At 41.5% G+C, this 20,689-nt stretch overlaps 1 protein-coding gene across 2 annotated transcripts in view; it reads right to left on the bottom strand.

Moving 5' to 3' along the window:
- Positions 1-20,689, bottom strand: part of LOC144596703 (FERM domain-containing protein 6) — a 77,529-nt gene that overhangs the window by 43,303 nt on the left and 13,537 nt on the right. The window contains exons 2-3 of one of the 2 annotated variants that reach the window (XM_078405389.1): positions 11,295-11,509; positions 4,281-4,371 (exon numbers count right to left, since the gene is read on the bottom strand). In XM_078405389.1, the coding sequence (XP_078261515.1) occupies positions 4,281-4,371; positions 11,295-11,390 (187 nt within the window). In that variant the 5' untranslated portion in view covers positions 11,391-11,509. Of the gene's footprint in view, positions 1-4,280; positions 4,372-6,773; positions 6,785-11,294; positions 11,510-20,689 lie in introns of those variants that run through there. The other variant, XM_078405390.1, reaches the window with a different exon arrangement.

Here is a 20,689-nt window from a genome sequence, read left to right as displayed (position 1 = left end):
CAGGCATCTTATAAAAGATACCATTTCGTCTCATCCCCCTGCTCCTTCCACTCAGCCAGGCAAATTACTTTCTCTCAATTACCTCTCTAATTTTTTTTAAAATCCTGATGAACTGTTTCCTCAATCCCTGGAAGTCAGTGATTTTCAGATCATAATCCTTCAGTGCATTAAACATTTTTTAACTCACATCCCCTCTGTTCCTTTTGCCTGTCACTTTGAATCTATGTTCCTAGTCCGTGAATCATTTGCTAAAGAATGCAGCTTCTCTTTATCCATCCTTTACTTCACTGAACTCTAAGATGTATTAGAACAAATCAGCTTTTCCAATAGATCTCTCAAATTTGTTTCTAATACTTTACAATAAATATTAAACTTACTGACCCATAATTTTTATATAGAATCTGTTTTGGAATGAAGGAATTATATTAACATTTCCCAGTTCTTAGAAATTTACAAATAATGGTAAGTTTGTTGTCAAAATATTAATTTATATTTCCTTTAAGATTTGAATATGCCAGTTGTCTGTGCCAACGACTGTGACTTCAAGGCCTTGCAGGTCACCATGCTCTCTTTTTGGGCACCAGGCAATAAATGCCCTTTAGAAACAGGTGGGAACTTCAGACCACAGAAGCAAGAGATTGAAGATCTCCTTTAATAATCCAGCTAGTTGGTCCATGCAGGTCTTTAGCACACAGCCAGTTACGCCAACTGGGTTGAACGCTATGCATGAATTCACCCTCTTGAAGGATGTTCTGGCATTGGCCTCAGAGACTGCAGTGGCAGAGGCATCAGGGAGTGTGAGTCTCCTGCAGGTGTTTCATTTATTCTTTCAAAATGTGCATGAAAGACATTCATCTCATCTGGAAGTGATGTGCCCTTGCCATTTAAACTACCCAGTTTCACCAGATGACTATGTTTCCAGGTTCATCAGTTGCTACTTGATCTCAGCAGGTGAGATGGAAAAATAACTACTGTATCTTAGGAAGGCTACAAATTTCCATCAATGTTCCTGCTTCTGCTCAGTAAACAATACTTCCTGTAGCTATTCCTACTCGATCGGAAAAGTTTTCCAAAATGACTTGCAAATTGAGATATGAGAAATTATACTGGCAATAAAAAAGTGGTAAAGAAATTAAACACATTTTCTTCTGTGTCTATTTTCAAGAAGGACAGAGAAAACATGCCAGAATGGTGAAGAACTCCATATCCCCCAAAAATTGGAGAAATTAAAGAGACTGAAAGCTAACAATTCTCCAGGTCCTAAGACCTCATGACCAGAAACCAAAGATTTTAAGAGGCCGCATTGGATACGGTGGATGTTCTAGTTGTCATCTCCCAAAATTTCCAACGATTTCCACAGCTAGCAAACACATTTGGGCGTCACGATGGCACATCGGTAGAGTTGCTGCCTTACAGTGAATGCAGCGCCGGAAACGCGGGTTCGATCCCGACTTTATGGGTGCTGTCTGTACGGAGTTTGTACGTTCTCCCTGTGACCTGTGTGGGTGTTCTCCGAGATCTTCAGTTTCCTCCCACATTCCAAAGACGTACAGGTCTGCAGTTTAATTGGCTTGGCAAATGTAAAAATTGTCCTAGTGGGTATAGGATAGTGTAGTGGGTATAGGATTGTGTTAATGTGCGGGGATCGCTGCTCAGCGCGGACCTGGTGAGCCGAAAGGGCCTGTTTCCATGCTGTATCTCTAAACTAAATTAAACTGAAAAAATAACCCCACAAAGAAAACTGGGATAGAGCAGACAAGTTTATTGTATAAGCAGACATTAGGCTGACATTACCTGCACTATTTTAAGTTTAACAGATGAGAGGTGATCTCACTGAAATAAACAAAATATTTACAAGGTAGCTGCAGGGCTGATATTTCTGTGGAAAGGGTATCGCTAACCTGGGGTTTCAGACTCAAAATAATGGGTCAGCCACTGCAGACCATGGTATTAAGAAACCTTTGGGTGGTGAACCTTTGGAATTTACGATATAACAGGGCAGTGAAGACTTAGTTCCTGGGTATATTCGAGACACCAGTGGATATATTCTTAGATTTTAAGGGAATGAAGAGATTTAGGATTAGCACTGAAAAGAGGTGCCAGGGTGAATCACAAACTTAGATCATATTGAATGGTGGAGAGGTGACTGAATGCTCTACTCCTGCTTCTGTTTCCTTCATTCCTGTTACTTACGGTATTGAATGAATATTGTTATTGCTCTTATAATCAATTAGCCTCTTAAGTATGTTGTCAAAGGGCAGTTGATTTCTGAAGAACTATGCACCAAAGGATCAAAAAAGGAAGCTGAAGTATATCATCTGTGTTACTCAATGCAGACTACCCTTCAACGTTTGGTTTATCAACATTATAAAAAATTGTTGTCACTTGCTGTTTTCTATTCCTCCCAATTACTTGATACACCCTATACTTTGAAAAACTCCTGTTTATTCCACATGCTTCTCTGTTCTTCACTGTTGCTTCACAACATCATCCTCCAATTTGCTTTAGCCATTTTTGATTGAAGTCATGCAACATTTCCTTAGATAATTTGACTGTGAACTCACAGTTCTAAAAAGGGTAAGTTTACTAAAGTGTTTAATATCAGAACTTTCTTTCGCATATTTTCTGTTTCACTGATTTTTTAAATAATTTAATCTGAAATTATACCCAGACAAAAAAGATGAGCCCATTAACTGTGTGCACTGTTTTTCCGATTCAAAAAATAAAGCAATCTATGGCAGTCAACTTTTTCCACTGCTATTTTAGAAAGGAATGTCTGGTTTACTATAAATCTTCTATGCCTATTTTTAAAATACTTTTCCACAGTACATTATCTCTTTTTTAATTGCCTGAAGAGCCATCTGTCATTAGCAGTTTAAGCATAATCCTGATGCTGACAGGGCTTTCAACTGATCATCCTACAATCCAAGGTAAATTCATAATTATTTTAATGAAGCTGTTAGATTTGAAAAACATATTTCATGGAAAATACCAACTAACCAATAAACCACAAAAAATTTTTTAAATCCAAATACTGTGGCATGGTGGTGCAGCGGTAGAGTTGCTGCCTTACAGCGTCACAGACCCGGGTTCTATCCTGACCACAGGTGCTGTCTATACAGAGTTCGTACGTTCTCCCCGTGACCGCGTGTGTTTTCTCCGGGTCTTCTGGTTTCCTCCCACGTTTCAAAGACATACAAGTTTTTAAGTTAATCAGCTTTGGTAAAAATTGTTAATTGTCCCTAGTATGTAGGAAAGTGCTAGTATACGGGGATCGCTGGTCGGCGCGGACTCAGTGGGACAACGGTCCTGTATCCACACTGTATCTCTAAAACTAAGAACTAAAACTTAATATTGATGACAAAGCCATGCCATTCATTTTTCTAGATCCTGAATTCCTCTAGGAAGCCATTCATGAGATGTGAAAGTTTGTCCAGCATTTTTTACCTAACCTTAACTATTCATGAAAACATGTGGGGAGACTGCAGTGTATTTCTGGATGATATTCATTGCACCAAATAACTAACTTGTTGTGGTGGAAGAAAGGGATATTTAGGGTAATAGAAGTGGTCCAAACAAGTGGCTGTTTTGTCCTGGACGGTGTTGACTTTCTTGAGTTGAGTTCGCACTCGTCCAGGCAAGTGTAACATATTCCATCAAAATTCGGCATCGTGGCTTGTAGATGGGTGAAAGGCTTTGGGCTATCAGTAAGAAAATCACTCACCGCAGGACACCCAACCTCTGGCCTGTTCTTATAGCCATGGTATTTATGTGGCTACCCATCATTGAGACATGATGATGATGTCTTTTGGCCAGAAGATTAAAAAGTTATCATGGCTTATGAAGCCATAATTTCACAGAAGGCTCTTAACGGAAAATAAAACAAAATCTTAATGTATGAATAGGAAGGGTTTAGAATGCTATGGGCCAAATGCACGCCGATGGGACTTGCCCAGTATGTCAACTTGATTGGCACAGCCAAACCAAGCTGGAGGGCCTAGTTCCTTGCTACAAACCTTTGTGACTCTAACATGAATCCTAATTCTATTCACTTCACCCAATAAAACAAATACAATTCGACATTCTAACCTTAATTAACACATCACGTGCCTTTTTGTTTGCAATAAGTTGCTGCATAGATTGACAATTAATTTTCATAAACATGTATCTCTACTACAGATTAGCTACAATAAAGTAAAATAAAGTACAATAAACCATTACTTGACCACACCATTCACTGCAAGTCTCACAAAATAAAGACTAATACTACCACAGCTTACTTTGTACCACACTCAGACCTAAGAAGTGATTTTCTCGGATCTTCAGCATGTCATAGACTTGATTGTTGAGATGTTGAACTGTTGCTTTTACCTACAAATAAAGATACAAGTTAGAAAAAGAGAGGTGCAGCACATTTCAAACCAGTGACCTAGTCTGCCTGTTTCAAGTTTAAAGTTATTATAATTGAAAGTACATACAGTAACTAAAAGAAACTAACCAGTTACAATGAGTGGTCAGCAATTTGAAACATTGTGTTTCTCTCCCCACATATACCATTTGGCTAGCTGAGTATTTGTAGCATTTAAAATTTTATTTCAGAACATCAGCATCTCCAATCTGTTTTGCTTTTTCACCCTTATTGATGATTCTTCACAATTAGATGGTATATTTTGAGACAAGTATTGGGTTACATAGAAACATAGAAAATAGGTGCTGGAGTAGGCCATTTAGCCTCTCGAGCCAGCACCGTTATTCAATATGATCATGGCTGATCATCCAGAATCAGTACACCATTCCTGCTTTCTCCCCATATCCTTTGATTCCGTTAGACACAAGAGCTTTATCCAACTCTCTCTTGAATACATCCAGTGAATTGGCCTCCACTGCCTCCCGTGGCAGAGAATTCCACGTTTTCATAAATCTCTGGGTGAAAAAGTTTTTCCTCATCTCAGTCCTAAATGGCCTACTCATTCTTAAACTGTGTCCCTTGGTTCTGGACTCCCCCAATGACCCAGATTGAAGCTTATGGCCAAGAAAGCACACCAATGTGTCTCTAGAACTTCCTCAGTAGACTAAGGAAATGTGGCATGTCTCCAACAACTCCTACCATTTTTTACATAGAAAACATCCTATCAGGCCTCACAATTTGGTTTGTCAGCAGCACTTTCCAAGACCGCGAGAAAGTACAGAGCTGTGAATGCAGACAAGTCTATCACACAAACAAGTCTACTTCCCATCAATACAATGCTGCCTCAGGAAAGTACCCAACATAATCAAAGATGATTTTCACCCCGGTCATTCTCTCTTTTCGCCTCTCCCTTTAAGCAGAAGATACAAAAGCTTGAAAGCACGTACCACCAGAATCAAAAACAGCTTCTTCTAATAACATAGCATTCAGTAGTCTGTTGTCAGACTACTACAATAATAAACCAATACATCAAGATTCTTGATTAGTACAGGCGTCAGAGGTTATGGGGAGAAGACAGGAGAATGGGGTTGAGGGAAAGATAGATCAGCCATGATTGAATGGCAGAGTAGACATGATTGGCCAAATGGCCCAATTCTACTATCACTTATGACCTTATGACCAATACAAATGCTGGTAGCCATTTTCTGCCTAAACTCAAGGTTGTTTTCTGAAATGCTTTTTCCTCAAGCAGCTTTCTTCTGCAATCTAGATATTGACTAGTTTTTAAGTATAGAAGTTGGGAGGTCTTGTTGCAGTTGTATAAGATGTTAGTGAGGCCAGATTTAGAGTATTGTGTTCAGTTCTGGGCACCATGTTTTAGGAAAGATGTTGTCAAGCTGGAAAGGGTACAGAGAAGATTTACAAGGATTTTGTCAGGGCTAGATGGTCTGAGCTATAGGGACAGGCTGGGACTCTATTCCTTGGAGCGCAGGAGGATGAGGGGTGATCTTATTGAGGTGTATAAAATCATGAGAGGAATAGATCAGGTAGATGCACAGAATCTCGTGCCCAGAGTAGGTGAATCGAGGACCACAGGACATAGGTTTAAGGTGAAGGGGAAAAGATTTAATAGAAATCGGAGGGGTAACCTTTGCACACAAAGAGTGGTAGGTGTATGGAATAAGCTGCCAGAGAAGGTAGTTAAGGCTGGGACTATCCCAATATTTAAAAAACAGTTAGACAGGTACATGGATAGGACAGGTTTGGATATGGACCAACGCGGGCAGGTGGGACAAGTGTCGCTGGGATATGTTGGCCAGTGTGGGCAAGTTGGGCCGAAGGGCTTGTTTCCACACTATCACTCTATGACTAGGATCTCAATAACTAATCTGATATTGTGTAAATCAGAATAGGATGCCCTGCGTTGATGGAGTGTAATTGGAAAGAAGACATGAAATTGATCTGGTACTAAGATAATCAGTTCAAAAAGATTGGTTCTGATTGTGACCAGCTTACATTCATTCATCTGCCAAATTCTTTGAAAAACATTGTAATATTTTTTGCACGAGGCTGAGAGTTTCAGAAGAATGCTCAAACTCTTGTAGTCAACAGATAGCTGTGACATTAAATTTTACTGGAAAGGTTGTCAGAGTTTGGCTTCTCCTACTTCTTCAAATCTATAGCTGAATAGCCTTCCATTTTCTCTATTGACCTGCTTGTAAAGATCCGGCACTCAGAAGTCCATGATAGCAGACAGCCACCCCTACCCCAGCATAAAGAAGCATCTGTAACAGGAACATCCATATAATCAATAACCCAACCTGGTCCCTTCACACTAATGTAATGATGAAGAAAGTGCATTTACTGTCTGAAAGGATTCAGCATGTCCATAAGAATTCTCTTGAACCTCTACAGATGCACGATAGAACGTATTCCGATGGGATGCATCTTAGCCAGTCATGGCAACTCTCTGCTCTATACCACCTGAACTTGAAGGAACTGCTGCCCATCATAGGCTCGCAACTTGCTTCCACCCAGTCCATCTTCACAGTGCGATGCATCAAGGAGGCTGGAATTATTGTCAAGGATGCCAGCCATCCTGCTCATTCCCCCTTCTCCCTTCTACCTCCTGGAAGAAGATACAAGAACTTAAAAGCCTGGATGTCCACGCATCCTCATTGCTATCTGACTCCTGAAATCACCTCTCTCACACCCACTTCCCTGCGGTGCTGCCACATACCCTTAATTTTAATTCTACCTCATTCGGTTATTCCGTTATTTAAAACAAAAATTGTATTACTTTGGATTGCACTACAAACCTGCACCATTCTACTTTTTTGCTCACAACATTGTACTGATTGTTGTATTCATTCTTACTTTTGTTCAGTGAGCTTCATATGAACAAGGAATTTCATTACATCCTGGTATATATGATAAGAAACTAATCTGAGGCATGGAGTAATTTCGAAATGACGCAAGTAGAGTCGCTAGATTAGCCCATGGCTTTTTGTGATTGGACCTTTGTGAATTGACATTTTTATTGACTTTTAACAATTATCAATATGAGAAATTAATCAATGAGGAAATTTCAATCACTAAATCATTCTCTTTCATGGGCAATTTTAAAATAGTATTATTAAATTTAAATATGATTTACATTTTAAACATGATAAACATTTGCAGCAGATGCTAAGGTAGGTGGACGGGCAGGCAGTGTAGAGGAAGCAAGGACTCTGCCCACTCTCGTAACCTGTCCGAGTCCTTCTGCAGGGAAGTGGCAGATGAAATTCAGTAGAGCAAAGTGCGGAGTCATGCATTTTGGTAATAAGAATAAAGGCGTAGATTATTTTCTAAATGGAGAGAGAATCCAGAAATTGGAAGGGCAAAGAGACTTGGGAGTGCTGGTGCAGCACTCTCAAAAAGTTATTTTGCAAATCGAATCAGTAGTAAGGAAGCCAAATTCAATGCTCGCATTTATATCAAGAGGACTGGAATACAAAAACAGCGATGTAATGCTGAGGCTCTTTAAGACGCTGGTCAGGTCGCATTTGGAGTTGGGGTTGCCAACTGTCCCGTATTAGCTGGGACATCCCCTATTTTGGGCTAAATTAGTTTGTCCCGTATGGGACCGCCCTTGTCCCGTATTAGTAGAGTTGCCAAATTCCTCACTCTCAAAGAAGGGACAAAGGGTGATGTCACCGCCCCGCGCCCCACATGACCTCACCCAGTCAGCGGCCACATGCTCCCGCTCCACCAATGGCGGCTGCCCAGGCCGGGAGGCAGGTTCCTACGCAACCTCTGTAAGGCGATGCCCAAGCCTCCGGACCTGGACTGTCCACAGCTAAAATATCAGAAACTTAGGGTGTCGGGACCTAAATTGTCGAGACATCCAACGCTGTAGGTTCCGATAGTTTAGGTCCCAACATTCTAGGTTTCTGACATTTTAGCTGCGGACAGTCTAGTTCCATAGGCCCGGGGTTGCATAGCAACCCGCCTTCCAGCCTGGGCGGCAGCCAAAGTTGGAGTGGCTGGGTGAGATCACGTGGGGCACGGGGCGGTGATGTCACCTTGTCCCGTATTTGGGAGCGAGGAAGTTGGCAACCCTATTTGGAGTACTGTGTGCAAATTTGGGCCCCATATCTGCATAAGGATGTGCTGGGTCTGGAGAGGGTCCAGAAAGGTTTTATAAGAATAATTCTAGGGATGAGTGGGCTAGCATATGATGAGCATTTGATAGCACTGGGCCTCTACTTGCTAGAGTTTAGAAGGTTGAGGGGGACCTCATTGAAACTTACAGAATAATGAAAGGCACAGATAGAGTGGATGTGGAAAGGTGTGAGTGTCAAGGACCAGAGGTCATAGCCTTAGAATTAAAGGGCGCTCTTTTAGAAAGGAAGTGAGGAGGAACTTCTTTAGTTAGAGGGTCGTTAATCTGTGGAACTCTTTGCCAAAGAGGGTTATGAAGGCCAAGTCAGTGGATATGTTTAAGACAGAGATAGACACAATCTTGAGTAGAATGGGTGTCAAGGGTTATGGGGAGAAGGCAGGAAAATGGGATTAGGAGGCACAGATCAGCCATGATTGAATGACGGAATGGACTTGATGGGCTGAATGACATTATTCCACTCCTATAACTTGTGAAACATCAATTTTAAGCCAGAAGTCACGACAATTATATCATTTTGAGGGTAAGATAACTTTCACAATGAAATTTGGCGAGTTGAAAACTTGCGTGAAGAAACAAAATCGCATTGTTCGGTTGGCCCTTGCTGTAATCCTGCTTGCACAGCTGTTGACCTTGGATTCAGCAGTTAAGAAGTAAAATGTTCTATGAATTCGTTTATTCTTTACTTTGTATGAGGGAAGGGGGGCAGTGAGTAGGAGAATGTGATTTGCCCATGCAAGTGGAGAGATAACAATGGTACACTGTTATCTTGGAGGTTTATGGTGCTGGAGGTTGTTATTTGGCCCATCATGTCCAAAAATGTCGTTTCAGCTCATACTCCTTTGCAGCTCATATCATATCATATCATATATATACAGCCGGAAACAGGTCCTTTCGGCCCACCAAGTCCGTGCAGCCCAGTGATCCCCGTACATTAACACTATCCTACACCCACTAGGGACAATTTTTACATTTACCCAGCCAATTAACCTACATACCTGTACGTCTTTGGAGTGTGGGAGGAAACCGAACATCTCGGAGAAAACCCACGCAGGTCACGGGGAGAACGTACAAACTCCTTACAGTGCAGCACCCGTAGTCAGGATCGAACCTGAGTCTCCGGCGCTGCATTCGCTGTAAAGCAGCAACTCTACCGCTGCGCTACCGTGCCGAATCTCAGTCCAGAATCCTGCAGGATATGGCTCTGGATGAGGGTTGAAAATGTGGTGAAGATTTCTACTCCCATCATCCTTTCAGGCAAAAAGTTCCAACTCCCTTCTAATTCTTTCAATTAATGTAAATCTGTAAGCCCTGGTTGCAGATATCTCTGCTAGGTAAAATCATTGCTTTCTGTTTTTCCTGACTAGATCTCCTATAGCTATCTCAGTTAAATCTTCCCTTAATCTCTTTTGTTCTTAACACTGATCAATTAAGGTTGCTATTTCCTCCATATTAGATCATTTCTTTTTTTAAGATTCAGATCGAAAGGTGTCTTCCCTTTTCCTGAGTTATGCTGTGTACTTATTCTCTGGACTCGCCCACCCTGCCATATATGGTTTAGCTTTCGGTTTATTATTATCACATGTACAGTGAAAAGCTTTGGTTTGCTTGCTATCCGAACAGATCAGATATACCATACATAGATACAATCAGTACAAGCCTATGAAACATTTGCTGAGGACTTTGGGGTTAGGATGGTAGTGCTGTTGCACAGAGGTAGAAGGTTGGTATTCATAAAATAATGAACTATTTAAAAAAAAATGAGAGAACTCATGTTAGTTGATGCATCACATTTATTATCAGTATTATACATATGGGTAAGATGAATAAGGATAATGGGCAAGCAAAGCATTTACGCCATAGGGATTAAACATGTTATTACATGTTCAGAGATTTCGGATCCTTGTAAACAAAGTACACTAAGTAATTGAGAAGGCAAATGGTAAATTGTCCTGATTTGCAAAAGGGCTGGGGCCCAAAACAATGGAAAGTCTGCAGCAGTAGTTCAAGTAAGATTATAATTGCAATACTGTTTACAGTATATACTTTCTTTAGATGCCATACTCCAAGGATACACTAGATTGATTCCTGAGATGAAAGACAGTTTTACGGGGAGAGATTGAGCAGATTGAGGCTGTATTCTCTGCTGTTGACTCCTTAAACAGTGCAAGATTTTCAAAGGCATTGACTAGGTACCACACAGAAGTCATTTTTCCTGGCAACTAAGATTTATACTTTTAAGATAAGGGATTCGCAATCTAGGATTGACAGTTCTTCACTTAGAGAATTGTAAATGTTTGGAGATCTCTACCGTTGGAGACCATGGATGCACAGCGATTGAACATATTGAAGAGAGTCAACAAATTTGCCTTTGAACTAAGCTATTGAAGAAATAATGGGTTACGGAGGGAAGGTGTAATTGATACTAAGGTTCAGTTATGATCTTCTTAAAAGTCAGAGTAGACCTGAGAGGCTGCATTACCTAGTTCTGGTCCTGTATCTTTTGTTCTTTGTGTGATATACATTTATTATGTAATAGTTATGCTTATTGACCCCAACAAGTAGTAATTTAACTAAAATGGTTATTCAGTTTATTGCATCATGCGCCAATTTAATATTTAAAAGCTTAAGATGACATAACATTTAAAAACACCTGAAGTCTATATTTGCAACAAATACTATAGTTAGAGACTCTGTAGCCATTAAAAAAATTCTACTCACTCCAATTATGACTTCGAGTTGTTCCTTATTTGGCAGAAGCACAGAAACGATACGTTGTTCTGGCACCATTTTATTTCCAAACAGCTGCCTGCTCATCACAGGACTGTGGGAAGATTTCAGTTTAATTCAGTCTGTCCAGTCCAGAGTTGCCTTCCACAAGTTATGAAGTTCTCTTCACTGAATGTAGAACCATATCCAGCCTGTTCTCATCTTGCCTGCCAAATGACATGTTTTAGTGTTAATTAATAAAAACAAAGCATGCAACAGACTAGGCTAAGGAGATGTGGGCACACTCAATTAAAATGATGTGCCTGTTATACGAGTTACAGTGAAACATAAGCATTTTTGACCTCCGTAAAATGAAGTGGGCGGATTTATCAGACCTCTGGTGACACTATGGGCACAATTCTTATCCAAAGCACAGCATTGTAGAGGCCAGACAATTGCTATTCAAGGTCATTGCAGAAAGTTATTCTTGCGAAAAAACATGTTGATAATACTTCTGCCAATTAATTTTAAATGTTTGATTTTTAAAACTGAAAACCACGCCACTCTGAAATATTGACTGTGGAGATGTGAATGTTTGCAATGGTTTCTGACTTAGTGGACTGCGTTTGTCTTATTTTGCCTCAGATAGAGGACAACATGCAAAACAGATATTAATTTGCCCTTTGTGTATGGATATGTGCAGCTTGTTGATGTGCAGATGATAAATAATCCCAATTCCAATTTTCTTAAACGTGCCATGGTACAATCCACAGAGTAAAGGATTTTGATGTGCAATTCTTCAACTTCTTCAGTATTTAATTCCTTCGACCTTGTTTTTAAGAAGTCAAGTTTACTTTTACCCAATTGCCACATCACTTACTTTTCTCGGCCCCAGGTGCTGCCTCCTGCCATGGGCTTTGCCAGTGAACATCAAATAAAAGAAATCCTACAGCAAGGCCCAGATCAGGATTAAGACATGTAAAGGGATTTACAGTGGGGGCAAAACAATTATGTAAATGTCAAGAAATTATCCAATATTAGATGAAATCCAAATGCACAAAAAGATTTTAAAAGATAACATTTTAGATTTAAAAATCATATATAATCTCTGATGTCATCAGAACTATTAGACAAGAAGAATCAGTCAGAAGAAGGATCTCAATCTGAAATGATGTCTATTTCCCTCCACTGGATGCTGCTTGACCCACAGTTCCCCCAGTAGTTTCCATTTTGCTCAAAATTCTGGCATTTGCAATCTCTTGTGTCTCCATTAGGCTAGAGTATTGTGTTGTAATCATTCTCCGCCCATCTGGTCACCGTGCAATCAAACTCTTGTACAAACTGCACTTGTCAGTCATGTAACAAATCCTAACTTAAGATTCACATCCACTGGTCAAATTCCATTCTAGCATCGGCTAACTTCCTGTAACTTCTCCAGTGCGACAACCTTCAGAGTTCCATATTTCCCAATCCTAACCTCTTGTGTATACCCAATTTCAAATGCCCCATCATCAATACCTAGAAATTATTCCCAAAACTGCTGCAACTCCCTGACCCTTTCTTTTCCTTTACAATGCTTCCTTCATGGCTGCATAGTGGCGCAGCGGTAGAGTTGCTGCCTTACAGCAAATGCAGCGCCGGAGACTCAGGTTCGATCCTGACTACGGGCGCGGTCTGTACGGAGTTTGTACGTTCTCCCCGTGACCTGCGTGGGTTGTCTCCGAGATATATATAATAATAATAATAAACATTTATTTTATATAGCGCTTTTCCAAATGCTCAAAGACGCTTTACAAAAACAGTCAAGACATAAAAACAAACAAACGAACTGTCCTGACGGAGATCGGCGAACAAATAGCGCCAGCGCCCTCTCACGTCAGGGTCCGGCAGTAGACAATAAAGAACACAAGACACACAATTACAATTTTTAACACAAACAGCCATCACAGTGATTGCTCCAGGCACACCCTCACTGTGATGGAAGGCAAAGAAAAGTCTTATCTCCTCCTCATTCTTCTCCCGTGGTGCCACGAGGCGATCGAGGCTCCCGACTTTTGAAGCCCCCACCGGGCGATGGAAAGTGCCGCGGCCAGGCCACGCAGGGCGATGAAGGGCCTGCGAGCGGGTCAATCAAACCTCGCGCTCCGGGGCGGTCGAAGCTGCTACGGCTGGAGCTCCCAAAAGCCGGTCGCCAGCCAGGGACCTGCGAACTCCCGATGTTGCGGTCTGCAGGGCCCACGGCCGAAGCCTCCGAGATGGCGAGTCTAGGCCCTGCGACCGGAGTCTTCAAGGTCGATCCCAGCTGGAGGCCGCCGACTCCTGTTAGGCCGTAGCGCGAACGGAGACACAACACGGTAAAGGTCGCATCTCCGTTGAGGAGGAGATTGGAAAAAAAGGTTTCCCCCACCCCCCCACCACCCCCCACATAAACAGAGTTAAAAATAAATCAAAAGAAACATTTAAACGATAACAAAGACAAAAACAACAAAAAAAGACAGAGAGACTGCCGGTGAGCCGCAGCTGCAGAACGCAGCCACGCCCCCTTTACGTGGGCAGTTGGATCTTCGGTTTCCTCCCTCACTCCAAAAATGTACAGGTATGTAGGTTAATATGGCTGGGCAAATGTAAAAATTGTCTCTAGGGTGTAGGATAGTGTTAATGTGCAGGGATCGCTGGGCAGCACGGACCCGGTGGGCCGAAGGGGCTGTTTCCGCGCTGTATCTCTAAATCTAAATCTAAATCTAAAATACTAACCTAAGCCCTATCTTTTTGACCAAATTTCTGGTCATCTCTCATAATATCTCCTTATGAGACTTTCGGAGTGCTCTCATGGAGAGTTTTGTGATGTTTTATAGTAATAATGATGTCATATAAATGGAAATCACAGAAAGCAAACAATAGTTGCATAATAACTAAAACAAAACATTTCTTACAGAATGCATTGTCCCCAAGTACACATTAAACTGAAAACTGCTGCAGAAACGTCCCCAATTTACTTTCTCTCGTGTTAGTTTTTATTTGGTACAATTCGTATGAGCAAGGGATTTACACCACAAGTTATGTGCATACTTTAAAAGTTACAAAAGATATATAATTCTCAGAGGAAAACTAATAACCAACACTTATTTTATAAGAGGAACCCAACTGCCCACTTAATCACAATATAACTTCACCCCATTCTAGACATTTCTTTGGCTCGATCTACCCTCAGCACTTACCTTCTCTGCTACTTACACTAATTTATTTTTCTCTTCCTCAGTTCAGACGACAAGTCTTCAACATGAAACGTTAACTGTTTCTTTTTCTGACTTGTTGAGGTTTTCCAGCATTAATTTTTTTTAATTTCAGATTTACAGCATTTGCACCTTTTTAAACTTTAATTTGCTATTGACCTTTGCATATTTGCGTTTTAATAATAAATACTGACAACAAGAGGTTTTGTTAAAGAAGGTGACATCCGATAATTCATTTACTTCATGGCTAGGCTTAAGCAATTAATCTAAGGAGCTTTACTAACTACATGTGTTTAGACTGCACAAGTACCCATGTACTAATCGAATACATGGATTCATGCAAATCAACATCTCCAGGAAATTTAGGGTGGGGTTGGGTTGTAAAGAGCTTCAAAGTTTAACATTTAAACGGCATGGTGTCAATGGGATCCCTCGTGAAAGTTTACTTTTCAATGCCGACTGACAGGTCTTTCAAGTTTTAGGAGGAATCCAAAAATAAAATACAAAATAATTTCAAAAGAAAAATCAATGTTTTAATGCATGCACCCACATTTGCTCAAACCAAACAGTGAACTGTCCAGTCTGAAGAAGGGTGAAACTTCACCCATCCATGTCTTCCAGAGATGCTGCCTGGCTCGCTGAGTTTGTGTTTTTTTTTAAACCAAACAGTGAAACTTGAAAAGAAAATAATCCTTTTCACTGGACCAAGAATCAGTAACCCACTTCAAAGATTTTAAAAATCTGAACAATCACACACAACGTTAGGGTTAACAACACAAGACAGCTAGTAGAGCTGCTGCTTTGCCCTTCCAGTGACCCAGGTTCAATCTTAATCTCTGGCACTGACTGTGCGCTGTTTGCATGTGACCACATGGGTTCCCTCCAGATGCTCCAGTTTCTTCCAATGTGCCAAAGACATTGGGTTGACAACTTAATTGACTAATATAAAATTGACCTTAATGCAGGTGGATGGTAGAATTGATGGGAATGGGGAGAACCGGCACAGTGAACCGGCACAGACCTACTTGAGCTTTACAATGTTTTAAAACTGTTTCTAATTTTGTTTCACTGGGTTGTATAAATTTATACTGATTAGCTAATTAATTTATTGCATCGTATGGAAGGCGCATTTCCAATCTCGTTGTACCCCTGTACAATGACAATAAAGATATATTGTATTGTATTGTATTGTAAAGGGTTATAGGGAAAATAAATACAGAGAATGGGATTGCCTTGTGAGCCAGCAATAGACTCAGTTGACTGAATGGACCTCCTCTATGTTGTAAGGAAAATTGAAACAGTTAAAACACCCATGCAGTCACACAGTTTTATACATAGTCAGATTGTCAAAAGTGCACCCCCACCACATGCACATACACACAGCGTAATTAATTTTCACAATTGCACATGCAATAAAGCAAGTGCAGATATATTTCTTCCAATAAAATCAAGCATTTCACATACCAACTCAACAGAAAACTGAAAAATAAGATGGTTCTCCCTGTACTTTTTAACAGAACAAATCTGGATTCATCTTTCAGTAAGCTGCTTACTGAGAAGTTGTTCTGTTGTTTGAGCAATTTAATTTAACATGGATTTTTATGAACCGGAAAAAGACAGCATGTATAAACATAGCCATCCGGAGTCTGGAACTACACCTGCCCAACTAATTAGTGAAAAACGTCACAGCAGGTTAGGTAAAAAGAATGGAATTCACAGGGGTTGTAGAAAAGCACAGACATAATAAGTCTGACTGAGGAACAATAGGGATATTTCCTAATCATCTCACAATGACCAAATGCAGGGTGTAAAGGCGATCAGAATGGCTTTCAGAACCAAAAGGATTTACAGTTAAAGATTATGTTCAGTATGTTCTTCCTAATATGATCATGCAATGGGCAGCACACTGACACTGCATGGAGTGCAGCTGTGTCACTGCTCCAGTGACCCGTCTTCAGACCTGACCTCTGGTGCCGTGTGACTAGCCGTGTGCCTGGGTGCTCTAGATTCCTCCCACATTCCAAAGACATGCTAGTTGGTAAGTTAATTGGCCACTGCCAATTACCCCCAGCATTGATGGGTGGTAGGAGAATCGGGAGTTAATGGGAGTGTGAGAGAGAACAGGTTGAAGGGAAATAAATGAGAATTGAAATTGGTAATGTTAAAATGATTTAGCATTAAAATGAGATTTGAAAGCGCTCAACATCGATATGGAGTCCTGGGAGAGCCTTGCAGCTGACCGTAAGAGGTGGAGAGGTACCTTGAACCAACATCTCAAAACGGGGGAAGAGAAACTGATGAACACAGCAGCAGACAAGGGGGCACGCAGAAAGGAGCGCAGCAACTTCAACAGACCAGAGACCACACACAAATGTGACCTTTACGACAGAGACTGTCACTCCCGCATTGGTCTCTTCAGCCACAAACGACGCTGCTCTAGCCGAAGTGTGGAGGAAGCAGCCAACTAGGATGCATCACCCATGGTCAGCGTAAGGGGGCGTAAGAAGAAAGAGTGTTAAAATGAAAGATGGCAGAGACTAGATGGGCTGATTGCTCTCCTTTTTTCTGTAGAAGGAAATGTGATAAGTGTTCCTGTTCCTGTTCCCTCATCAATAAGTAGCATAGGCATACAGCAGAAGACAGACACAAAATGCTGGAGTAACTCAGCGGGACAGGCAGCATCTCTGGAGAGAAGGAATGAGTGATGTTTCAGGTCGAGACCCTTCAGATTCCAGCTTTTTGGGTCTATCTTCAGCTTAAACCAGCATCTGCAGTTCCTTCTTGCACAAAGGCATACAGCACACAGGCCTGTGTGCGCATATACACACAAACACACACACACACATGCACCATTCCTCCAAGAGTTTTGAGTGTTATTAAATTATATGAAGTTATTCCTCCCTGCTCAGGTAATAACAAAAACTTCAGGAAAATCAAACAGAAGTTTGTGCTATTTCTGAACATCCTCAATTCTGAAAAAAAAAAAATTAATCGGCAAACTGTTTAGACTCGGTGGGTTTGAGCAATGAACTCCCTATCGCTCATGCACTGAACTTATCTGTCATTCCCACAGCTGGGTTCAGACTATCTCCCTCGAATTTTCATTGATGGATGTGTTAACTGACACAATAACTACAGTGGAAGATGAACAGTTTTCAGTTCCCTTATTCCAGAGATCTATGTTTTCGCCTGCAAACACCAGATGTGGACCATAGGGCATTATTCACATGTGAGAAAAGGTATCACAGTGATTTCCCAACCTGCCCTGATGAGAGTCCCATGTGCATTTTTCACTTGATCGCTGGTGAAGGATCAGGAACACAAACTATAATCTCTCTGTGTCTGGCCAGGCAGTTAATCACCCACCCCCAATCACCTACTCCAGGTTTTGAGCAAATTACCCTCCAGTCTTAGGTGAAGAATTTCAGGAATGCCCCACTTGCAAACAGACATCTCAAATCCAAAGTATAGCTATTAAAGGCTCATGTAATAAACAGTGGCGCCTGACTCAATAAACCCTTTATTTACTTTTATCACAACACCAAATAAAAATCAGTGAACCTAAACTGAAAGGCATGTGTTCATAAGGATACCAGAGAGAATATTAAATTGCGGAGATCATTGCTCCCGAGTCACAGGATATTAGCCAACCTATCATAATGACTCCACTGATCCAAGCTGCACGAATGCACTGTGACCAAATTACATCAGATATCTATCAGATGTTTTAGATTTTTGTGGCTATTTATACAGATAATGAATTATTTGTTGCAGATTGCCTCCAAACCTCTAGCTTCTGGAGTAGAAAGCAGTTGTGTTTGTGTCAGTGAGGTTTAATCATCAGCAACAAACGAAAAGCTTAGCTTCTTAGACTAGTAACTCTTATGTTTAAGCCTATCTCTATGGGCACAGTAGTATCATAGTCATATAACCATTTTATTGTTCTGTGACTTGCAAATGATTTGGAGATACAATTTTAAGCTGCTAAGGTGCCACCTAACTAAATAATATTCTGAAACTAATTTAATATAATTTATGTAATCAGCAGGTGGACACAAAATGCTGGAGTAACTCATTGGGACAGGCAGCATCTCTGGAGAGAAGGAATGGGTGACGTTTTGGGTCGAGACCCTTCTTCAGTGAGTTACTCCAGCATTTTGTGTCTACCTTTGATTTAAACCAGCATCTGCAGTTCTCTTTCCTGCACATTATGTAATCTTCAGTTGTGAGCATTAACTACTGGTTGGATAACACAGTGGTATCGCTGGTAGAGCCGTTGCCTCACAGTGCCAGAGACCAGATTAAATTCTGACCTCGAGAGCTGCCTGTATGCAAATGCTTGCCTTCCCTTGGTTTTTCTTTGGGTGCTTCAGTTTCCACCCACATTCCAGAGAGTGGTGAGTCTGTGGAATTCTCTGCCACAGAAGGTAGTTGAGGCCAGTTCATTGGCTATATTTAAGAGGGAGTTAGATGTGGCCCTTTTTGCTAAAGGGATCAGGGGGTATGGAGAGAAGGCAGGTACAGGCTACTGAGCTGGATGATCAGCCATGATCGTTTTGAATGGCGGTGCAGGCTCGAAGGGCCGAATGGCCTACTCCTGCACCTATTTTCTATGTTTCTATGTTTCTATGTTTCTATGAGCTGGTCGGCAAATTGTTCCCAATATGTAGGTGAATTTGTCCGTAGAATCTGGGGTAATTGATGAGAATGTGTGGAGAATGTGAGATGAGCGTGAACGGATGCTTGGTGGTCGCTGTGGGCCAAAGGGTCGCTGTGGGCTCGGTGGGCCAAATGGTCACTGTGGGCTCGGTGGGCCAAATGGTCGCTGTGGGCTCGGTGGGCCAAATGGTCGCTGTGGGCTCGGTGGGCCAAATGGTCGCTGTGGGCTCGGTGGGCCAAATGGTCGCTGTGGGCTCGGTGGGCCAAATGGTCGCTGTGGGCTTGGTGGGCCAAATGGTCGCTGTAGGCTCGGTGGGCCAAATGGTCGCTGTGGGCTCGGTGGGCCAAATGGTCGCTGTGGGCCAAATGGTCGTTGTGGGCTCGGTGGGCCAAAGAGCCCGTTTCCATGCTGCATCTCTCTATGACTGAAGCTGTTTTCTGATAACTACTTTCAGGATTTTCCGTTTCTACTTTTTGGTCCAGTAGTCTCCTTTAAGGAAGGATCTTGTCTGCATTGACTTGGTCAGGAACTGTCAGGTGTAGTTGAATCACAGCTGCCCTTTGAAATGGCCTTCTCAGACACACAGAAACAGTTAAGGAGAGGCAGTAAAGGCTGGTCAATTACCACATGGCTTTATGGAGCAAGGCCTTCAGCCAGTGCAAGTGAGTGGAAGATGAAGTGGAAGAGACCAGGCTCTGCTGCATGGACATTAACAATCACACACTGATCTGGGCACACAAAGGCACCTGCCAGCATGTGCACATGTACACACCAAGTGGGCTTTAAAATAGTGAATGCCGTTGCCAGTAGAATATACTACAAGTCACTTAAAGTTCATCATTCTGTTAACCTTACGATCTGAGGCTTAGTTTTTGGTTACAAATGTTGGGTAGGAAGTTTACTAAACTTCCTAGGTTTCCTTCATATTTCACCATTGGTATTAAAACATTGCTCATAAAGTGTAGAAGCTGACTAATTGTCTGTTCAATGCACAATACTTTATACATAAATTTTAAAATTTAAGTATAAAGCAAAAAGGGCAATACGGGCTGAAAAGATGAGGTATGAAGCGAAGCTGACCAAGAATATAAAGAAGGACAGTAAAAGCTTCTTTAGGTATGTTAAGAGAAAAAGATTAGTAAAGACAAATGTGGGTCCCTTGAAGGCAGAAATGGGTGAAATTATTATGGGTAACAAGGAAATGGTGGAAGAGTTGAACAGGTACTTTGGATCTGGCTTCCCTAAGGAAGACACAAACAATCTCCCAGATGTACTAGAGGACAGAGGATCAAGAGGCACAGAGGAACTGAAAGAAATTTGCATTAGACGCAAAATAGTATTGGGTAGACTGATGGGACAGAAGGCTGATAAATCCCAGGCCCTGATGGTCTGCATCCCAGGGTACTCAAGGAGGTGGCTCAAGAAATTGTGGACATATTGGTGATCGTTTTCCAATGTTCAATAGATTCAGGATCAGTTCCTGTGGATTGGAGGGTAGCTAAGGTTATACCACT

This window comes from Rhinoraja longicauda, chromosome 9 (assembly GCF_053455715.1).
Source record: "Rhinoraja longicauda isolate Sanriku21f chromosome 9, sRhiLon1.1, whole genome shotgun sequence".
Taxonomy (NCBI): domain Eukaryota; kingdom Metazoa; phylum Chordata; class Chondrichthyes; order Rajiformes; family Arhynchobatidae; genus Rhinoraja; species Rhinoraja longicauda.
Note: the sequence above shows the minus strand (reverse complement) of the source record. Positions and strands in the feature narration are given on the sequence as shown.